General features: G+C 49.3%; 2 protein-coding genes across 3 annotated transcripts; one reads left to right on the top strand and one right to left on the bottom strand.

The window, feature by feature from the left end:
- Positions 1-5,245: 5,245 nt before the first annotated feature.
- On the top strand, positions 5,246-14,500 carry LOC136962022 (myc box-dependent-interacting protein 1). Of its 2 annotated transcripts, XM_067255611.1 has the most exons (19): positions 5,246-5,456; positions 6,331-6,411; positions 6,702-6,756; positions 7,627-7,721; positions 8,230-8,325; positions 8,405-8,521; positions 8,823-8,915; positions 9,179-9,264; positions 9,446-9,521; positions 9,752-9,810; positions 10,448-10,495; positions 11,399-11,462; positions 11,710-11,832; positions 11,982-12,053; positions 12,223-12,243; positions 13,389-13,433; positions 13,543-13,617; positions 13,742-13,843; positions 14,164-14,500. In XM_067255611.1, the coding sequence occupies exons 1-19, from the start codon at positions 5,370-5,372 to the stop codon at positions 14,263-14,265; spliced, it is 1,497 nt and encodes a 498-aa protein (XP_067111712.1). In that variant the 5' UTR covers positions 5,246-5,369; the 3' UTR covers positions 14,266-14,500. The 2 variants fall into 2 exon arrangements, with proteins under 2 accessions (XP_067111712.1, XP_067111721.1); XM_067255620.1 differs by lacking the exon at positions 10,448-10,495.
- A 3,211-nt stretch (positions 14,501-17,711) lies between these two features.
- LOC136964076 (indian hedgehog B protein-like) lies at positions 17,712-20,865 on the bottom strand. The gene is made up of 3 exons (XM_067257993.1): positions 20,566-20,865; positions 19,637-19,898; positions 17,712-18,511 (listed from the first exon to the last, which is right to left on the bottom strand). The coding sequence occupies exons 1-3, from the start codon at positions 20,863-20,865 to the stop codon at positions 17,712-17,714; spliced, it is 1,362 nt and encodes a 453-aa protein (XP_067114094.1).
- Positions 20,866-21,580: the final 715 nt, after the last annotated feature.

Genomic DNA, 21,580 nt, shown 5'->3' with positions numbered 1-21,580 from the left:
TGTTAATGTCTGGTGTATAAACACTGTACAGTAAAGACAGGCCAGCGCTACAGGTCCGACTGGTCTGGAGGTATCAGGATGGATTATGTTACTGCGACAGCTGTATATTTCTGTGTGTGTCTGTGTTGGTGCTGTCTTCCCTCCTGTTCCTCCCCTCTATCTTTCATGCATTCAGATGTCTCCTGTGATTGGCTCGTCAACTACAGTCCTCGGCACTGGCGCTAAATTAGAATGCAATGTTGTTGAAACCTTGGGAAAATGCATTCATAATAAGGCCTATGGTTGATTTATATTCTGAACAAAGTTCAGGCCACATGTGGTTAAACTTGCTACTTTGATGAATAGGCCTGTTGAAGTGTAGCGCCGAGTTGTTAATTAAATAAAAGCAGTTGATTACAGTTCATTTGTGTTGTTTTTCTCTCTCATTTTATAACCCATGAATTATACAAGTAGTCAGGCCTATCCACCATCCAAGTGTTTTCACACGCTAAAATATGGACCCTCTGAAAGCAGTTTGGCCGCCTCTGGCCTGCAGACTGTGGGCTGAGAGTTCCCCTGAATCCAAACGGCCACTGTTCTGCCATTTCTTGCAAAAAGAAAATCCATCTTGCCAAGCTCTAACTTCTCCGTTTGTGCCCGAACCACAGTGGTTTGGACCAATCAGCATCTTCTGAGAAGCTTCTGGCAGCTAAGGGTGTGGTTGGGGTACCATGATAGACGGTGATAGACAGATAGTTCATCCGATCACTTGCCAAGTATTTTTGCCTGCCCTTTTCAAAATAGTTTCCAAGAATGACTTCCCAGATGGATATGTGTTACAAACCATCTGGTGACTGAGGTAAAGCCTTTGCTACCAGAGCACAAAAAATATAGCGCTAACCCTAACCTTAACCTGAATCTGAACCTTGTCATGCACAAGTATGCAAGCATGTACTGCAGGTACTGCATGCAAGTGCAGTACCTACTGATTGCACATAGTGATGGGTAACACTACAATTGTAAATTATATGACACCACCCTTGGATGCAGCATTTGCCTAAGAGGCTGCGAAAAAATATGCCTTTGAGGCAGAAAAGTCAGTGCAGAGACGAGGAGAGGGTTTTAGAGGCAGCTCACTGGAGGCAGCCTGCATAGAGGGTGTGTGATAGTTGGCATCTGCAGGCTCAGAGACAGAGGCAGAGGGAGGGAGGACAGCAGTGAAGTGGATTAATAGGATTTGAATCGACTCTCTGTCCTTCCCTCACCACTCCCCTCTCCCTTCTCCTCTCTCATCCTTATCTCTGTCCCTCGCTCCTCATCAGCTCATCCCTTTCTCCCTCCCTCTCTCTCTCCCTCCCTCAGTCTCTTTTTCAAACCTCATTCACCTCTCCTTTGTCTCTCCCTGTTTTGTTTATCTCCATCTCTGCCTATCCCCTTCTAACACGCTCTCTCTCTCTCTCTCTCTCTCTCTCTCTCTCTCTCTCTCTCTCTCTCTCTCTCTCTCTCTCTCTGTCTTGATCTCACTCCTGCTTGTCTTTCACTCCTTATCTTCATCTCTACCACCCCACCTTTATCTCTCTCTCTTGTTTTCTCTGCATAACAACAACACTTGGCCTGTTGCTGCTAATGTCCCCCCCAATCTCCACCCCTAAAACCCCCCCTGTCTCGTTCTTGCTGAAGAGAAAAACTGCTTGTCTAATCTTTCTATTATTGGATTGCAGTCTTCATAGTCATCACGGAATGCCCCATTTTTATTCCACTTTATCTCCCCCCCCCCCGACACACACACACAGCTGCTGCCGCCTCCATTTTATTTCCCCAATTTCTCCTTCCCTCTTGTCAGTAGGCTACCTAAAACTTTGCCTTCCCTATAGGCTTCCATTCATCTGAATCTACCTGGTTTTCAGAGGTGCAACCTTTAACACTGGCCTACACACATACACACACGCACACACACATTCCTACATGTGTTGTGGTGCGATTTGGAGGAGGAAGACACGTGACTTACTGTCAAACGATTAAGCGCTAGGACAAGGCGAGAGCAGCATTGATTCGGCGCTGGTATTAACAAGCAGTCAGAACCATTAACACACGGTTATATCAAATTGAACAACCAACTAGGTTATGAAACCGCCGTACGATTGATTCAATATCAGGTTAAAAATTGTAGGAACTTACAGTGGGAAATGTGTTTATCTTTGTTAGATGGTTATAACATTTAAACAACCCCTTTCGTTTAAACGCGATCGAACAAAAGAGCAAAACAAGATGGATTTTCCGTGGTTACAGAGAGAATCCGTACAAAGCTGATGAGAAAAACGATTGAACAGAACACCGAGAGAAAAACAATAGAGAAAAAGATGTGAAGTGAAAACATGTATTAGCAGTTTTTCTGAATGGTCTAACTAAGCTGGTTATGCTATTAATAGCATAACAATTGTAACATGTTTCAACGTGTAACGATTAGGACAGGAATCAACCCCAATCCAAACGTCGTAAACTACTTGTTGTGTACTAAACACACACCCTCCATCCAGCGCAGCATCAGACAGTCAGAATACCAAACTCCCTTTGTTATTGTCGAACAAAGAAGCCTATACCTGAACTCACCTCCCGACCGACCCAGCAACCAGACGGCTCTGTTCAGAATCCAAAATTCTTCGTGCCAAACTGTCAGCTGGACTTCTCAAAAACTAGCATCTCCGCCGAATCCAGCCCAGTCCAAATGCTACAAGACGAACCGAACCACAGTTCGCCCATCCACTCTGCCCGTTCCTGTTACATACAGAAATTACGTTATCCTGACTATCTCGTCTTTGTGTGCTGCATTGCCGAAAGTCTCTTCAGACGCAATGTTAAATATAATTCATAAATCAAGCCTACTGTAGAATGCAATTGAGAAATTAATTCTGTGTTTATTATTTACTTTTAGTGTATACGCTGTCACTCTCAACAGTAAAATCCACTTATTCTCCCCAGCGCGTGTCGCCGCGATTTCTTTGTGTTCACACTTTCGCCTATCAGTGATCTGCGTTTAGCTTTGGGTCATACCATCTGCAGGGGACGAGGGGTAGCGAACAGTTGAAAACACGTGATCGAGAGAGTAGGTTGATGGCGGAACTGCTGGCCCGAGGCCAGCGACAAGTGTTGTTGTAACACATAAAAACAAACCGGATATAGTGATATAATCCAGCCTTGAGACTCGTAGGCTGTGATATGGCTAGTAGTCATAGCAATGCAGACATAATTCACATCTGCAGTGCGGCCTGTTGTCTACGGCAGCGAGTCAGCACCATGGACAGCGATACCGTCTGGCGAACAGCACGCCGGATGAGAAGGCTAGTCTACTGTCATTAAATTCGGCCACCCAGTCTCTGGTGGTTTACATGTGTGGGGCTATTGGAGCCTGGAAACTGATCCTTGCAACCGATCAAACATCAACTAGGTTCCTACCCAGCCAAATAAGAGCCGTATTTGCCCAGTGTGGACATAGTATAGGTCTACTAAATTTCAGTTCGGGCACACCAACCTTTATTATATTGCTAGGTTAATGTTATTAGGTGTTATTGGCTGTCGCTTGACATCAGTCTTTAAATTACTGGTTCAGTTCTGTTAATCTTCTGTAACCTTTCTTCTGAAGCAACCGGACCTGAAAATGCGCTTATGTTTCTTTTACGCAGGAGACGACTGACCCTGGAGGTGAGGTTGAGAAATATAAAGCCATATCGCCACCTAGAGTAAATTCATGGAGTAGAAATTGCGTGCTCACACAGAAAAGGATCAAAAATCGAAAATATAATCGCCTCATGAGAGCGAAGTAATATTATTTTGATATCATGCATTGTAATACTGTCGTGGGAAACGTAGCCTATACATATTAAAAGGAATAAACAAGGTTGACAAGAAATATATGGAGACTGACCCTCAAAGATTAATACAATACAGTGCTAGGTCGGCAGCTTTGGACGCATACAGCTTGAAAATGACATAGCTAATAAACAATATCATACAGAAAATCTATGAGTCTACATTATAATTCAAAACAATTTCATATATTTTGAGATAATGGGCTAGCAACCTCCACTGCAGCACGCATTCGCATGTGATGTTTTATTTTGTCCAACAGAGGGCGCAGTCTCTGGTTGAGTGTACAGGCCTTTCTATATATCAATGGGTACAGGAATGAGCTCGTCAGCCACATTTTAGTGTAGAGCGACGGTTAAAAACTCTACAGATAAAAACTTTTTATTGGAAGTTTGTTCTTTTGATCTATATTCACACAGGATGTCACGGTTAATATAATAATGATGATAGTTTGTGAGTGCACCTGAAAACAATACATGAGTCAACACAATAAAGTGCCTTACATGCGGTCATCAGTAACACATCCAACATTTTCTTTTCTTAAGGCTTTTTAAAAGAGATATTAGTTAGTCATGTTCTGCTTTTTTTATACTGACGCTTTCAGAGCGGCAGGAAAGGCACGGGAGAGTTGGAGGGGTTGGCATGCAGTAGGCTAAATGTCCCATGGTTGGAATCGAACCCGGGCGAGAACGCCACCCTATGTGGTTACGCGTTCAGAACGGCCCTTTTTAGGGACTTTCAAACTTTTAACCGGCTATCCTGATTCCTGAAAAGGGCAGTCTCCTAAAATGTAGTTTGCGTACCCGATGGTTGGTTTTGTTTCACGCCCTCATTCTTCTCGGGGAGGGTTAGTAAGTGTGTCTAACTGTGTTGTTGTTGGCAGCTACAGAGTTAGCCTGCTGTCGTCCATCATCTTGTTTTGAACAGTTAAACATTGTGCAGAGTATAGCCTACTTATGATTTCCATAAAACAACAAATATATGATTAATTTTCACATATTAAATTGGAAAGTATGATGACATATCGAAAGGTATAAAAGGGGAAAATCTTTTAGTTTTATCAACGCCTGAACACTGATAAGCTTTGAATGTCGCTGTCCAGGTGCTGAAGTGCACTCGCCACTTCCAGATGAATAGTTTGTTTCTACGTAATTTTGTTATTTATACAAAAGGGTAGTGTTCATTCACGCCTGTCCATTTGCAAATACCACGACCTATTAAAACGGAGTCTTCTTATGAGCGGGCATTCACTGTGAGCGAGCGTCATCCCTCCGTGATGCGCGCTGGTCCTTTAAGAGCATCCTCTGGCGCGTTACCTTCAAGGCACGCGAACTCTAACGGCTTGGGAAAAACGTCATAGTGTTTCAAACATATATAGTGAAGCTGTTTTAACACCACACCAACTGCCTGTGGTCTTCCGCCTTTCATTTCCTGGATGTGGATGCGTTTCTCTAGACCGTCGTCGTAGCAGTAGCTGTTGTGGGCTGTGGCGGAGCGTCTGATACCAACACGGCCTAGAAGACAAGATGGCAGAGCTGAACCTGGGGAAGGGGGTGACTGCGGGAAAACTCGCCAGTAACGTGCAGAAAAAATTAACGCGGGCACAGGAAAAGGTCTGAAATACAATATCGTCCATTAGTCGTTTTCATGTCCGTTTTTGATTTGTCTGTTGGCCTATGCCATACTGTCCAAAATGTCACATCTTCGGAAGGGACACAGTGGCGCATCTGGGTGTTTAACAACATAGAATGGGGGGGGGGGGGGGGGGGGGGTGTAAGGGCTTTTACAGGGACGGGTCGATCTTTGCCGAAGATAGGCCCTATACTAATTTTCTTTACCGGATTAGTCAAGCTATTTACAAAATATTTCCCAGTTTGGATTGAATTCAAACATGAATTGTATCTCGTCTGCAATGTCCTGTTGCGACGCAAAGCGCACCAGTTGTGTAGCGGAGGAGAATGATTCCCTGCGAGCTAAGGCTGTTGCAGCTCTCAGACTGGGGATTGCATTTTACAGCACATCAGGGGCTGCAATGAGAGACAATGATCTGTCAAATTTACTGCATACTTAAAAATATTTATTTATATGACGTATTGTATTATAGACCAGCTGGGATGGTGACACTTGTAATGACCCGGGTAGCCGCCTGGGGGCGACCTTCTGAGAGCCTCTCCCGGAAGCTCACCACCCCGAACATCTTCATCAAAATGACCAACTCATAAATTATTAGGTTGTTCAATCATATAGGCCTATATCAACTATTTAGAGCATGTATTATGATGTGTAATGATTGTATAAATATGACACGACACCAACAGTCAACCATTCACATATGGACATAATTATATAGGCCTTTATAAACAATTTAGGACGTATACGGATGTATAAAGAGTGTGTAAATATGACATTACACCAACGGTCAAATGTACACATGGAAGGAAACTGTAGAGCGAAATGTAGCTTCAGTGTTGGGTTACTGTTCGTCAGGTGTTGCAGAAACTGGGAAAAGCAGACGAGACCAAGGATATAGCCTTCGAGGAAGGAGTCATCAACTTCAACAAGCAATATGTAAGAGAATGGCTCTTCCCATAACGTTACTCACACGTTTATAACTCGTGTGTTTATGACACTGATGTCTGGTATCATAAACACACACACACAACAACATGTACCACTAGTGTACTGTGGTTATTTAGCAGAGGCATTTATCCAAAATGACATACATGTGACATACAAATCCTCTACCCCTGAGCTACACCCACCCTAGCTCTCCCCTCTACTGGTCTCTGCTAGAGGACCGGAGTCACAACCTCCCCTTCCCCAGCGCCGGGGTGACTGTTGTTGTGTTGTGTTCCCAGACGGAGGGCAGCAAGCTGCAGAGAGACCTGAGAGTTTACCTGGAAGCAGTGAAAGGTGAGGTGGAGGAGATGAGGGGTGGAGGAGATGAGAGGTGGAGGAGATGAGAGGTGGAGGAGATGAGAGGTGGAGGAGATGAGGGGTGGAGGAGATGAGAGGTGGAGGAGATGAGAGGTGGAGGAGATGAGGGGTGGAGGAGATGAGGGGTGGAGGAGATGAGGGGTGGAGGAGATGAGAGGTGGAGGAGATGAGAGGTGGAGGAGATGAGGGGTGGATTGAGATGAGGGGTGGAGGAGATGAGAGGTGGAGGAGGTGAGGGGTGGAGGAGATGAGAGGTGGAGGAGATGAGAGGTGGAGGAGATGAGGGGTGGAGGAGATGAGAGGTGGAGGAGATGAGGGGAGGAGGAGATGAGAGGTGGAGGAGATGAGGGGTGGAGGAGATGAGAGGTGGAGGAGATGAGGGGTGGATTGAGATGAGGGGTGGAGGAGATGAGAGGTGGAGGAGATGAGAGGTGGAGGAGATGAGGGGTGGAGGAGATGAGAGGTGGAGGAGATGAGGGGAGGAGGAGATGAGAGGTGGAGGAGATGAGGGGTGGAGGAGATGAGAGGTGGAGGAGATGAGGGGTGGATTGAGATGAGGGGTGGAGGAGATGAGAGGTGGAGGAGATGAGAGGTGGAGGAGATGAGGGGTGGAGGAGATGAGGGGTGGAGGAGATGAGGGGTGGAGGAGATGAGAGGTGGAGGAGATGAGGGGTGGAGGAGATGAGGGGTGGAGGAGATGAGGGGTGGAGGAGAGGCGAGCAAAGACTTAAAGGATTCTGAGCCAATAAATGTCTCTTCACTGAACCCTGTGATGTGTGTGTGTGCTGTGTGTGTGTGCGTGTACGTGTGTGTGCTGTGTGTGTACGTGTGTGTTTGTGTCCACAGCCATGCACGAGTCGTCCAAGAACCTGCAGTCCTGTTTAGGGGACATGTATGAGCCAGAGTGGTATGGTAAGGACGAGGTGGACTCCATCCTAGAGGTCAGTCGCACTCCTCTAAAACTAATCACATAGAGTGACTGTGTGTGTGTGTGTGTGTGTATGTGTGCCTGTGACTGTGTGTGTGTGTTTGAGAGAGAGAGAGATAGCAGAATAGAGGGGAGAGCGAGATAGTTGAGTTGGAGAGCTTCCAACAGCGTTCCGTTTCTCACACACACACACACACACACACACACACACACACACACACACACACACACACACACACACACACACACACACACTTCACTGCTGGATGTGTCTCTCCTCTTGTCTCCACCTCTGTTTCCTCTCTCGCTCCCTCTCGTCCTTCATGAGTCGTCCGTCCAATTTGTTGTTTTTTTCCCTTCATTTGCTCTCGAAAAGAATGCACAAACAGTAAGAAGGTAAATCTAGCCTATGTGTGTGTAGCTGGAAGGTTGGTCTCTAGGCTAGCAAGAGTATAGATGAGCTAGTTTGCGTTTGTGTGTGTCACGGTGTGTAAAGGTGTACTGGTACGTGTGTGTTGCAGGATACAGATGTGTTATGGGAGGACTACCATCAGAAGCTAGTCGATCATGCTCTGATCTCCATGGATACCTACCTGGGACAGTTCCCCGATATCAAGGTACTGGAAGCGACCTGCACCATCCTGGTGCCGAAACGACATTGCTCTGTCACCTTAACCCCTCTCCTCTCCTCACCAGTCTCGTATCGCCAAGCGCGACAGGAAGTTGGTGGACTATGACAGTGCCAGACATAACTACTCAGCCACTCACAAGGGCAAGAAGAAGGATGCAGGGGGTGGTGTCAAGATGCCCAAGGTAACACCCCACACTGCACACATACATCTACTCATGTACTTGTATTCTCTATACACACTTTGCGATCAAAACTTAATGTGTCTGTCTGTCTGTTTGCCTGTCTGTCTGTCTGCCTGTCTGTCTGTTTGCCTGTCTGCCTGTCTGTCTGTCTGTCTGTCTGTTTGCCTGTCTGTCTGTCTGTTTGCCTGTCTGTCTGCCTGTCTGTCTGTCTGTTTGCCTGTCTGTCTGTCTGCCTGTCTGTCTGTTTGCCTGTCTGCCTGTCTGTCTGTCTGTCTGTCTGTCTGTCTGCCTGTCCCCGCAGCCTGCTTCCCTGCTGGAGAGGGCTACCCCAGGCTGGGCTCAGGGGATCCTGTCAGCTCACAACGTGGCTCAGAGTAACCTCTCTAGAAACCAGGTACCTACTCTCACTACCTCTCTCTCTACCTCTCTCTACCTCCCTCTCTCCCTCTCTCTCTCAGACTCTCTCTCTCTGTCTATTTCTCTCTGTCCCTCTCTCCCCCTCTGTCTCTATCTGTGTAGTCTCTCTCTCTCTCTCTCTCTCTCTCTCTCTCTCTCTCTCTCTCTCTCTCTCTCTCTGTTTCTGTCTATCACACCCACATCCACATCCATCTGCATTCCATAGACAGAACAGATTCTTATCAGCTGTGGGTCTGACAGGCAGAGGATGAGCTGGATCGTGCTCAGAAGGTGTTTGAAGAGATCAACGTGGATCTGCAGGAGGAGCTGCCATCTCTGTGGAACAGGTCTGCCTGCCTGTCTCTCTGTCTGTCTGCCTGTCTGTCTGTCTGCCTGTCTGCCTGTCTATCTGTCTGTCTCTCTGTTTATAGTGTATACAGACATTTAACTCCAATGTGTGGGGAAGATGTCCTTTATAATAGTTTTCCTTGCCCCCCCCCCCTCTCTCTCCCCCCCTCCTGTCTGCAGCCGTGTGGGGTTCTATGTCAGCACGTTCCAGAGCATGGCTGGCTTCGAGGAGAAGTTCCACAAGGAGATTGGCAGGGTGAGAGTTCTCCCATTCCAGCTGCTGTACATGATCGCCATGGGGACAGGAGGTGGCTTGGTCACCATGGGTGCATGGGCTTTGGATCCGAGATAAAGCTGGGCTTCCATCTCAGTCAGCATAGAAAACAAGTTCTACTCTTCCTCACTATCTCTCTCTCTCTCTCTCTCTCTCTCTCTCTCTCTCTGTGCCCCTTTCCTTCCTTCCGTCCTCCCTCTCTTTCCTTGCAGTTGGACCAGGACCTGAATGATGTTCTTGTGAAACTGGAGAGTGGAGAACAGCCCACAAGGTGAGCCAGTCTATCCTCACTGAATGGTCTCTTCCCTAGATAGCTAGTGGTGGTAACTCACCCTGGCCCAGATAGCTAGCTAGTGGTGCTAACTCACCCTGGCCCAGATAGCTAGCTAGTGGTGCTAACTCAACCTGGCCCAGATAGCTAGCTAGTGGTGCTAACTCGCCCTGGCCCAGATAGCTAGCTAGTGGTGCTAACTTGCCCTGGCCCAGATACAGCTATTAACGTTTACCAGGCTACTATCTTCAGCTATAGTATTGAAGTAAGACAATAGTAATAGTACTGATGATAATAGCCATAGTAAAAATAGAGGTTGTGGTTGTAGTAGTTTTAATTTGTAGTAGTGGTACTGGTATTATTAGTAGTAATAATAGTAGTAGGACTAGCAATGGTAATATTGTCATGGTAGTGGCAGTAAAAGTAGCACTAGAAGTACTATTAGAAATGGTAATTGTGGAAGTATTGCCATCTAATATTAGCAGTATAAATAGTATTTGTAGTAGTAGTAGTTGTAGTAATACTCCACACACCAGAGGCTACGTGTGACAGCTGGGTTGTAGAGCTGTACAGTGGGTAAAGTGATGTAGTGAAGTGAATGGTTTCTAGATTAAATGGTTCCACCCCACCCCCACAGAAAGACAGGTAAACGCGGTGGGAAGGCGGCCGCCAAAACTCCGAAGAGGTACAGTAACCACAGCAACCACAGTGAACTCTGTCTATCGCACTAACGTGTCAGTCTGTCTGTCAGCCCTGGGTTCTGCGTGGGCAGCCCTGGGCGGAGCTTGGTCTGTTGTGAACTCCTACAGAGAGGACTGTGTTGGATTTATCTTTGTGTATACCCCAGTCTGGTCCTCCAGATACCGCAAGCTGTCCCCCCTGACTGCTCCACCCTCACCTCGGCGCTTGATTTAGACCGCCCGGGCGGTTGGCTGGGTGGCTTTGCACTCGGACACGCAATAAAGAGAATGCAGTTCAAGTATTTGACCCATCAGTCCCCAAGCCTGTCCTTCTGAGGAGGTGAGGAGGGCGGGTGGAGCCGGCCTGGGGCGGACAGCTGTGGAGAGCTGGGAGACGAGAAGCCTGGAATGGGGCCCAATGTTCTTCTGTGGACGTCCAGTAGTCACTGTCTTCTAGAGAGTTCTGTTGCTTGTAGTGTAGAGTCTGCCTGGCCTGACTATGTAGCTGCACTTTCATCTACCTCTGTCCCGTCCAGATTACTGACTGACTGCTACTTCTGCTCGCTAGCTGGCTACCTGGCCAGGCACTGCACTGTAGTGTCTCCTGCACGACTCCTGTGGGGGGTGGGGGGGGTGCGGGGTATTGGGGGGGGGGTATGCTTCATAGTCCTGCATGAGAACGCTTGCAACAACACAGCCCTGTTCTGATCTAACCCATACCTGCATGTGCCACCTGTTCAGCAGCTCATTCACTAACCCTCTCCTCTCCTGTCTCTCTATGTCTGATCCCTTCTCTCTCTTTGTTTCTCTCTCTCTCTCTTCCTCTCTCTCTACTCTTTCTCTCTCTCTCTCCACTCTGTCTCCCCCTCTGTCTTTCTACCTTTCTCTTTCTCTCGTTCTTTTTCCAGTGATGCAACCAATCACACTCTGAGTCCAGGAGGACCCCCGGCTATCCCCAAGTCTCCATCCAAGGTAGAGCACTCACACACACACACACACACACACACACACACTCACACACACACATACACACACACACACACACACACACACACACACACACACACACACTCACACACACACATACACACACACACACACACACACACACTCACACACACACATACACACACACACACTCACACACACACACACACACACACACTCACACACACACATACACTACCATACACTCACATGCACACCCTCTCCCTTGTAGTTGCGGCCTGCTATGCCCCCTCCTCCCAAGGTCACCCCCTGCAAGGATCTGAAGCCGGAGAACATTATCAACCTCTTCGATGCCGCGGCAGCGCCAGACATCAGCATCACATCCCCGACTCAGGTGCACAACCCCTGACCTCTCCTGACGTTGACCCTGAATGTAACCTGTGACCCCTGAACCCTGACTCTGCACTCCTATCCTGAACCATGGTCCCTCCCCTGACCCTTGACCCTAACCGTGACCCTTGTGTTGTTGCCCCCTGTTGGTAGTTTGACAGCCCTGCAGGAGGCACCCTGCTTGACCTGGTTTCCGTGCCTACGGCCAGCCCAGCCGCTGCTCAGGTGACTGGCACACAGTTACCATGGTGACATGTCTCCAAAACCATCACTCTCTGTCTCTGCCCCTCTCTCTCTCTCTCTCTCTCTCTCTCTCTCTCTCTCTCTCTGCCTCTCTTTATCTCCCTCTCTCTCCATTTCTAATCCCTCTCTCTTTGTCCCTCTCTGTCTGCAGCCTGCCTCCTGGGATAGCTGGGTGAGTGATGCACACTACTGCATGTCCTGTGTGTTACTGTATGATGTCCAGTATCTGGCTGTATGTATGAACACGTGTCCTGAGACAGGGCCTGTGCCTCCCTGCAGCCTGAGGTGAGTGAGAGGACCGGGACAGCAGGCTGTCCTCTCTCCCAGGTCATCACAGTATGAACAGTGTGTGTTGTCCTCCAGCAGTCCAGGCTTCATCCACAGGAAACACAGTGTGACCTCTCACCTCTGTTCTGGTGTCTTCCTGTTCCGTTTCCTCCCCTTTTCATTAATCTCTTTATTTACTCCTCTACATCCCCATGGCAACCGGTACTATGTGATTAATTTGTGGATGATATTCCAATCCCTTTCCCATCCACAACCCCTGGTCTCCATGGCTATCACCACCATGTGGTCACCATGACGACCTCTACCTCCGGTCACCATGACGACCCCCCCCCCCCCTCCCCAACCCCCGGTTACCATGACAAACACTTTGTCTGGTCATCATGACGACCACTTTGTCTGGTCACCATGACAACGTCCACCTTCCGGTCACCATGTCGACCAAAACTACCTGGTCACCATGACGACCTCTTCATGCCCCTCCCCCCCTGCCCAACCCCCAGCCAGAGGACAGCCCAGCAGCAGAAGAGCCCCCAGAGCAGGGCTGGCACGATGACAGCCCCCAGCCTGTTGTTGTGGACCCCGTGGCCCTGGCCCAGGAGGGCTGGGGGGACGATGGCAGCCTGCCCGTCAAGGTCCCCACCTGGGACGATGAGGGGGGCTCTGCTGACCCAGCCCCAGACCCAGCCCCAGCCCCAGACCAGGCTGGCTGGGAGGAGGAGGAAGAGGCCCAGGTACGATGGACTGTCTAGGGATGCATCTGAACCTGCTGGATGGATGCATCGGCTGGAAAGAAGGCGGAGGATGAAGGGAGGAGAGGTGGAGGAGGGGTTGAAGCTGTAGTTGCAGCCCTGGAGCATCCCTCCCTTGCCCCTCGTGGCTCCTGCTGTGGAGCCATGGAGCCAGCCTCACGGTGCTCTGTGTGACTCAGTACACTGGAGAGCTGCTCGGCTCTCTGTCACTGGACAGGGCTGGTTTCTGTACTGAGATGTGTGTGTGTGTGTGTGTGATGATTGCTCCTCTGTGTTCCAGACTGACAGCAGCACACCAGTAGTGGACGGAGCAAAAGCAGTGGATGTGAGTGGTCCATGGTTAAATCTCTCTCTCACACATACACACACACACACACACACACATAGAGGTCTGCAAGAGCCCTCACATTTATCTTTTTTCTTCATTGGTCTAGACTCCTGCGGTGGTGGCAGAATCAACCAATGGGGCAGCAGAGGGTATAGAGATGCCTCCTGGCTTCCTGTTCAAGGTTGGTGAGGAGTACCTCCTCAATCCCATGACCACCCCTAGTCTAGCCCCCACCCCAGCCTGCTCCCCTAACGCAGTGACCCCTGACCCACTGACCCCTGATGTGTGTGTGTGTGTGTTTGCAGGTGCAAGCCATGCATGACTATGCAGCCAACGACTCAGATGAACTGGAGATGAAGGCAGGACAAGTGGTGCTGGTGGTGACCTTCGAAAGCCCAGAGGAACAGGTACACGCACACACACACTACACGCACACACATGCAAACTGTACACATACACACTGTACACACACACTCAAACCGTACACACACACGCACTGTACACACACAGTAAACACACACAAACTGTACACACACTCATACACAACCAACCACTGTTTTACTTACTGACTTAATACCTGTGTGTGTGCTTGTGTATGCTTGTATGCGTGTGTGTGTGTACTTTCCTGTCTATGCGTGTGTGTGCATGTGTTTGTGTGTGCATGCGCGTGTGTGTGTTTGTGTGCGTGTGTGTTTGTGTGTGCATGCGCGTGTGTGTGTGTGTGCAGGATGACGGCTGGCTGATGGGGATGAGGGAGGAGGAGTGGATCCAGAACCAGGAGCTAGCTCCCAAGGGAGTGTTCCCCGAGAACTTCACCCAGCGTCTCTGAGAGAGAAGACACACACCCCTCCCTCCATCCTCTCCTCTCTCTCCTCCCCCCATCTCTCCTCCCCCCTCCCCCCCACCTCTCCTCCTTCCCTCCCTCCCTCCCTCCCCCCCCCCTCCCCCCCAGGATGCCTGAGAGGACATGAGGGACTGGATGTTGATAAGCGTACCCATGATGACCAGCACGTATTGCCACACCGGCTGTTTGAGTGGAACATGTTAGTCAACAGCTGATCAGACTGCTTTAAGTACAAACCATCGCCATTGTCATAATCACCATCACGGGCGAGAGGATAGCACACTGACAAGACTGTAGCTTGTCAGTGTGGAGAATCGATAAAGCTCTGTTCCTTTTGAATTCGGATGCCAGTCCGGCAGGGAGGGAATGGGAGGACTGGCCCCTGTTTAGACCCTGTAGTTTGTGTGTTAGCAGAGCTAGCCCCGTAGCGTGAGGCTTGCCAGGTTGTTTGGCCTGCATTCAGAACCTTCCCTCCAACACAGTCGTAGTTATCAGTGGTGATAGGTCCTTGTTGGCCCCCAACCCAGCCCGTTCTGTCCCACACTCCACGCCCCCACACCCAACCCCCCCCCCCCCCCCCCCCAGACGCACACTGACCCCTCAGGACTCCTGTACTCTGCCACACACCCCTCCCCAGTGTGCTGGATCTCTGCCAGGGAGCTCTATTAGTCTTTGTGTTTTGGTTTCTGAAGGTGTATAGGACAGTGTATTGATCATGTTGACCCAAATGTATTTCCAGGGACGTATAGTTAACCTACCGAAGATGTTGTGCAGAGTATGAAACGTCATGACAAGATGTGTGACAAGAAACTCAGTTGCCATTGATTGCTGGTGTTAATGTGTACACGGAATGAGAGGATTCATCAGAGGAACTGGTTTTATTTTTGTATGCTGCTGTTGATGTGGAACACAGACGCCAGGGAGAATTGTCAACTCCTGTAGGACAGTGTGTAGTACCTGCTGCTGCCACACATAGACACGCCATTCAATCAATAGAAGTCAGGATTTGTGTGTGTGTGTGTGTGTCTCACGAGGGAAGTGGTGTGTGCTTTCCCCTCCTTTATGGAATACTTTCATTGGATGATCTCTTCAATCCAGATTGGCCACGGTCGTTTAGCAGCTGGCTTCAGGGCAAGAGGGAGAATCTTTTCTCTCCCAAGTTAGACTCCTAAGTTTCTGTTTGCTGGTGGTATGTTTTCAGGTGATGTAGTGTATATGTCGTTGTGTATATGTGTAACTAACCAAGCTGTGAAGACCAATCTACTATATTCTATGAAAACCAGTCGTATCTGTGTACATGAGCATGCCAAACCCAGTGTGTTGTATTTAAAATACTCTTCATCAGTTCACTTCCTGTCCCCCGATGGACCAATTGGAATAAAGATGACGTAGAAGCTAGCCTGTTGTCATGTGTGACTCTATGGCTGTAAGTTATTGTGTGAACAAATGTATGTGTGTGTGTGTGTAACATTTGCCCCGTAGAATCCAAATACTGCATTCCTTCAATAAAAGTTTTGAATCTTTGATGGATCCACATGCACAGAGATAGGGACACAGAGGTACAGGCAGGTAGAATAGAGAGGGCCCCTACCCTGACCTTCAAGGTGAAGCTTCTGGGAAGCTCAGAGCATTAACTGGCCTTCGGACAGCCAGTCTCTTAGCAACAGGCTTGACTAGTGAGGGACACACACACCCACCTAACAATTAACCTAGGAACTAATGTGTGAGTGCATGTGTGTGTCCGTGTGTGTATGTGTGTGTGGACACAGAGGCTAGAAGACAAACAAGAACTCCTTTCCTAAGGCCAGGAAGGCTGTGGTGACCTCCTATCCCCAAACAGACCAAGATGAATAAAAGTCATGTATGATCATGTATGAGGTACAGGCTGGCATGGGTGTTCTGCCTTGTTCTGCTGATGTTGGAGGAGCAGAGCGCTGATACCTCCCCACCAGCTGGGGGTGCCAGCTCCCAGGGCAGGACCCAGGAAGGGTGAGATGTGCAGAAACAGAAGGCTGGATGGAGCTACAGATGCTGCGTGAGTGAGTCTGCTGCAGGGAAAGACACTGCCTCTAGGTGGCGCTGTGGACAGAGTGAGGGGAAACTCCTACCCCAGGCCAGCCAGACAGGGAGGGAGGGGTGACAGCAGAGCTGTCCGTGGTGCTGAACTCTCCCTCTGTCCTTTACATATCCAATGACTGAGACGATCAGAAATGATTTCTTGCGCAGCAGAAACACGTATCCAAAAGACTCAATGACTTAGGTTTTGTGATGAAAATACACATTTGTAATGCCCATATACACAGAACTAGTACAAAATACATTTTTGGTCATTTTAAAAATAGATCTTTTAAATAGTTTCTTACAATATATATTTCTGACATATTTCGACTTTGAGAGAAAAATGCATGCTTGTTTTAGAGTTGCAGAATTGTTTTCTGAATTGCCACTTAAAGTATTAAGAACTCAAGGTCTTGTGCTAAATTTAAAATGACATACATGTCAGCACAGTTGCCTTGAATATAGCCTCATCGTACAACAGTATGTGTGCAAAACCTGATTTAAAGCAATATAATTATAAATGATCTTATTGTCAGAAGATTCATTTAGCATAACTTCAAACATCTTGCCATGGACTTCTCATGGCAAGCCATGTGGCATTACGACTAACAGAACATTCATAAAAGGAGGGTCTTGGGTCACATGACATGAATTCAGCTGACATAGGTTTGATATTACACTGCACCCAATTTAAAGTTAAAATGATATGCTTTGAACCTATCCTGAACGGACAGTCATTGAGGAATTAGTAGCAGAAGTCATGTATTCCTCATGTATAGTAGATCCATGTGATTCCTTATGTAACGGGGACAGTCACTTAAGCCTCCTATGAGGGACTTAATGATGAATGAAGAATGACAGAGCTGGATAGGCCGATGGACATAGTAACTCTGGACAGACAGATGAATAACAAAATCCATGGCAGCTTTTCAGCTCATCTCTCATTTCTACCAAGAGAAAAAAAAGTAGGTATGAATTTTGAATCGTTGAAAGGTTCACAAATAAACAGACACACAGACAGGCAAAGAAGAAGATAGATGATTGATTGATTGACAGACATAGACAGAAGGACAGAGAGAAATGAAAAAGCCAATACCCTTGGCAGACTGGAAAACAAATGCTTCTCTGAATGGCTGGCCGCTTGCAAGCTGGTTTAAGGACTTGATTAAGATTTCCCTAGTGTGTATGTCTGTGTGTGTGTGTTGGAAGATACTGGCTTAATCTCGCACCACATTTTTCAAACACCCAACAACTCCATAAATAAACAACCAGTGAGTCTCTCTGCCTCCCCACATGGAAGATCTCCAACCATCCCTTCTCTCATACGGCCATCCTCCTGTTTCCCATTGATCCTCTCTCTCTCCATCACTCCATCACTCTCCACACCTCCTCATCCTGTCCAGTCCCTCCATCTCCCCCCTCTGTCTCTCCTCTCCTGTGGTCCTGTGGTCTCCGTGGGTGGCGCCCCCTACCCCCCAGGGGTGGAAGTGTTCCTGCCCCAGCAGCAGAGTTCCTATCCGTAGCAGGACCTGGGGGTACCAGTGCAGGCCAGCCCCGGGGGCCTCCCCAGGGCTGGTCCAGGAGTAAAGCAGACGGAGGGGCCCCAGGGCCCAGTGGGCCAGGCGGGGCTGGTCCACAGCAGCGTAGCAGGACGCCAACACCCCGTCCACCACCAGGGAGCCGTGCTGCGTCAGAGGGGCGTACGCCCCCGACTCCTCCCTCAGCTCCACCCAGGTGACGGCTGACAGGCGAGCCTCCACCCCGGCCCCAGCCCCGGCCTCCACCCCGGCCCCAGCCCCGGCCTCCACCCCCCCCTGGGTGGTCAAAACACAGTGTCCGGGTCGCACGTCGCTAGCGTAGACCGTCCTCATCCCCCCCGCGGCCACGCCCGAGCAGTTCCCGCGCGCCACAAACAGCAGGTGGGCGGCGGTGAGGCGGAGTGCGGCGCCGGACGCCGTGCCGATGGCGTAGTACAGCTTCCTCGCCTCCGGCTCGCGGTCCAGGAAGGTCAGGAAGCGGCTGTAGACGAGAGGGCCGCCGCCGTCCGCCCCCGAGGACGCCAGGACGCGGTCGCCCGGACGCAGCTGCCGCACCTCCTTCCGGGCTCCGCCCTCCAGGAACACCAGCGCCGCGCCGGGGAAACATCCCCCTGTCTTAGCTGCTACTGAGTGTTCTGATGGAGGGAAGGATGGGGGAGAGAGGGCCCGCTGTTACAGTTGTATGACAGGACAGCATACAGAAGCTGTGCTATTCACTTTAAAACACAAAACCGTCATGTTGAGTTTGAGGGAAAACGGGGGGGGAGAGAGACAGAAAGAGCAGGAGAGAGAGAGGGAGAGCGAGAAAGGGAGTTGTTGCCAATTTGAAGAGGATTAGGTAGACTTTGAATCTTTACTTGATACAAGGTGGATTACAGTTATCTTGTGGATCAGTGAGATAGTTAATGTACATGAGAGTCAGAGTTACACACACAAACACACACACAGTGTCCCTGTCAGTATGTCAACGCTGGCAACTCATTTGCGTTCCTAATGAGTTGGGTTATTTGGTTCAGCATGTACACACAAAGCTAATGAACAACCATCTGAGCGTGGAGGCTGAACGAGATATGGGGGGGGGGGAGGAAAGAGAGAGGGAGAGTCAGGGAAAGAGAGAGGGAGAGTCAGGGAAAGAGAGAGTGAGAGTCAGGGAAAGAGAGAGGGAGAGTCAGGGAAAGAGAGAGTGAGAGTCAGGGAAAGAGAGAGTGAGAGTCAGGGAAAGAGAGAGTGAGAGTCAGGGAAAGAGAGAGTGAGAGTCAGGGAAAGAGAGAGTGAGAGAGAGAGAACGATAAGAATCGTAGATAAAAGTAGAAGAAACAAGACATGACAGAATGAAAACAAAGCAGGCATTTTATCATCTCAGACAGACAGACAGACAGACAGACAGACAGGCAGGCAGGCAGGCAGGCAGGCAGGCAGACAGGCATTGAACATTAATGTGTATTTAACACTAACGAGCACAGAGTATATCAACCAGGTGTCCAGGTGGTTTGAGGTTGCTGTCCAATTAGTCTTCATCTGAACTCTGGTTCTAACCAGCTGTCTGGTTGTGACCTCAGCACTGCTAATGACAGCTGAACCGAACACACCCAAACGTGAATACGCTACCTGTCTGCCTTAATGAGTACCTTTTTTGTTGAAAGAAAATATTTTCAGAAATCGTTTTGGTTCTATTTTTAAACCAATGTTAAATGTCAAATAATAAACATGCCAGCGTGATCTCCAAATCACCTATGGCCCGAACGGTCTGCTACACCTACCTGACTTGACGCTGCAGTGCACGTGGCCTTTGGACTCGTAGTAGACCCAGTCAAAACCGGCCTCCACGGCCAACCGGGACAGCATGGCGTACTTGTTTCGGTCGCGGTCGGAGGTGGTGATGTCCACAGCGCGCCCCTCGTAGTGCAGGGATTCCTCCGAGTGGTGACCGTCCTCGTCCCAGCCTTCCGTCACCCGCAGCTTCACACCGGGCCACATGTTCATCACCGAGATGGCCAGGGCGTTCAGCTTGTCCTTGCAGCGCTGCGGAACACAGGTACACGGTGAGACAGGCTGGCGTGCCAGAGTATCTTCATTGACCCTAAATAACTGCTGCGGAGCACAATTCATACTACACACGCAGACAAAAGCGGCTAAATAAGTCTGTCGATGTGTTCTTCAAGGCTGGAGGAAAAACAGGTAAATGCTGCTAAACTAGGCTACTTTAAACTCTCCGAAAACACTTAATTTGCGATGCTGGAGACCGTTTTCTGCGTTTTTACTTTTGGTTAAGCGACTGGGCTGGATACACAACTGTGTAATTAGCTTTAAAAATAGGCTATTTGCCTTAACTGAACTATCCAATGTAACGATGCCGTTAGACGCGTGCGTAATTTGTCTCAAACGTGTCATATTAGCAAGAGCTATTATTTAATGACGCCAAACTGTCACATGTTGTAAAAGGAGTAGACTTTAGTAGTGTGTAGTTGAGGCTCTGTGTAGCCTAGCTAAGTATAGGCTGCAAAACACACATGGACGAGCGGAATCAATGAAATCAGTCAGCAATGGTTTAAACATTGAGCTGAGCGCAAACAGATGAGCTGAAGCGAAGTCTGCTCAAGTCCAGTGAAGTCAGAGTCTCCTTTTAACCGGGTTTAGATCATGTAAACCGAACGTTTTATCCGTCTTTCTTTCCGCGCGTCACGCTCACCTGGGTCATTAATCTGTCCGCAGCCGTGTTCTCTTCATCTTTGAATATAATGTCCGTGTTATAGTTCGGCGTAAGTTCTTTAAATCGATCGGAATTCCTGGTAATTTTCCCCTCGTATCTGCCACTCGCTCCCAGTGTTTTCTCCGCGACATTCGGACTAAACTGCTTGTAAGCGAGAGGTGTCAGCTTCTTTGGCGGACGTCTCTTGCCGTACCCCCTCCCCGGCCCACAGCCCTCGGTCACAGGTGCGAGAAACAGGGCGCAGCCGATGAGGAAACCAACGGTCACGGAGAGCCGCATCCCACCCCGTCAGACGGGCACTCCGGGACGGAGTGGTAAGGTGGCACAGGTCGCCTTTGCGTTCCAGGCTACCCCCTCCCCCTGGATACTTCACAGCCCCCCACGGTTTAAAGCATAGGGGGTGGGGGGAACAAATAATCTGTATTTTATCTGATTTATCTACGCCATTATCCGTGCGCGAAATTGCTGCCGGCGTGTGCCAAGAAGACATGCATTTAGCCGCGTGCGTTGTTTGGGTCCCGGGGAAAAGACCAACTTCTCTGGAGTCCGGTGGCTGGAAGCCGCGGAGCTTGTCTTTCCCCGTCTACACGCGGATATGACCATGAGTTGTAAAGTCCGTTTATTTAAACAAACAGGTTCAAAGTCGAACTGTCGTGAATAGAGGAGCTGTCAAAAGAAGCGCTGACGTGAGTTCTTGCCTCGTCCTGTCCAACTGCCGCTCTGCGGCCACGCGGCTTTCCAGTTGAATTGGGAATTGAAGTGATCCAGGATCAGCTGCCACTCGACAGAGACCGCACCCTGCCAGCTCTGCCCCTCCATCCCTTTTTGCCACCCCGCCCATTGGGCCAGAGTGGGTGCATGCCTTGGTGCCTCGTCTGCCCTCGGCTCTGCCCTGCCCGTCACCTCACGGCGCCTCGCCAGTAGCTAACACCAACCTCTCTGCTGGGGAGCAATACCGGAGCCCGCTTGGTCATAGACCAACAACTCAAACTTA

Source organism: Osmerus mordax, chromosome 2 (assembly GCF_038355195.1).
Source record: "Osmerus mordax isolate fOsmMor3 chromosome 2, fOsmMor3.pri, whole genome shotgun sequence".
Taxonomy (NCBI): Eukaryota; Metazoa; Chordata; class Actinopteri; order Osmeriformes; family Osmeridae; genus Osmerus; species Osmerus mordax.
Note: the sequence above shows the minus strand (reverse complement) of the source record. Positions and strands in the feature narration are given on the sequence as shown.

What these genes read in the sequence shown, in the direction of transcription:
- LOC136964076 (XM_067257993.1), bottom strand. Translation starts at nt 20,865, where the DNA reads ATGCGGCTCTCCGTGACCGTTGGTTTCCTCATCGGCTGCGCCCTGTTT. An exon ending in CGGACAGATTAATGACCCAG is followed by an intron (nt 19,899 to 20,565) that starts GTGAGCGTGACG and finishes TGTGTTCCGCAG; the next exon opens with CGCTGCAAGGACAAGCTGAA. An exon ending in GCACTGCAGCGTCAAGTCAG is followed by an intron (nt 18,512 to 19,636) that starts GTAGGTGTAGCA and finishes TCCCTCCATCAG; the next exon opens with AACACTCAGTAGCAGCTAAG.
- LOC136962022 (XM_067255611.1), top strand. Translation starts at nt 5,370, where the DNA reads ATGGCAGAGCTGAACCTGGGGAAGGGGGTGACTGCGGGAAAACTCGCC. An exon ending in TTACCTGGAAGCAGTGAAAG is followed by an intron (nt 6,757 to 7,626) that starts GTGAGGTGGAGG and finishes TTGTGTCCACAG; the next exon opens with CCATGCACGAGTCGTCCAAG. An exon ending in TCCCCAAGTCTCCATCCAAG is followed by an intron (nt 11,463 to 11,709) that starts GTAGAGCACTCA and finishes TCTCCCTTGTAG; the next exon opens with TTGCGGCCTGCTATGCCCCC.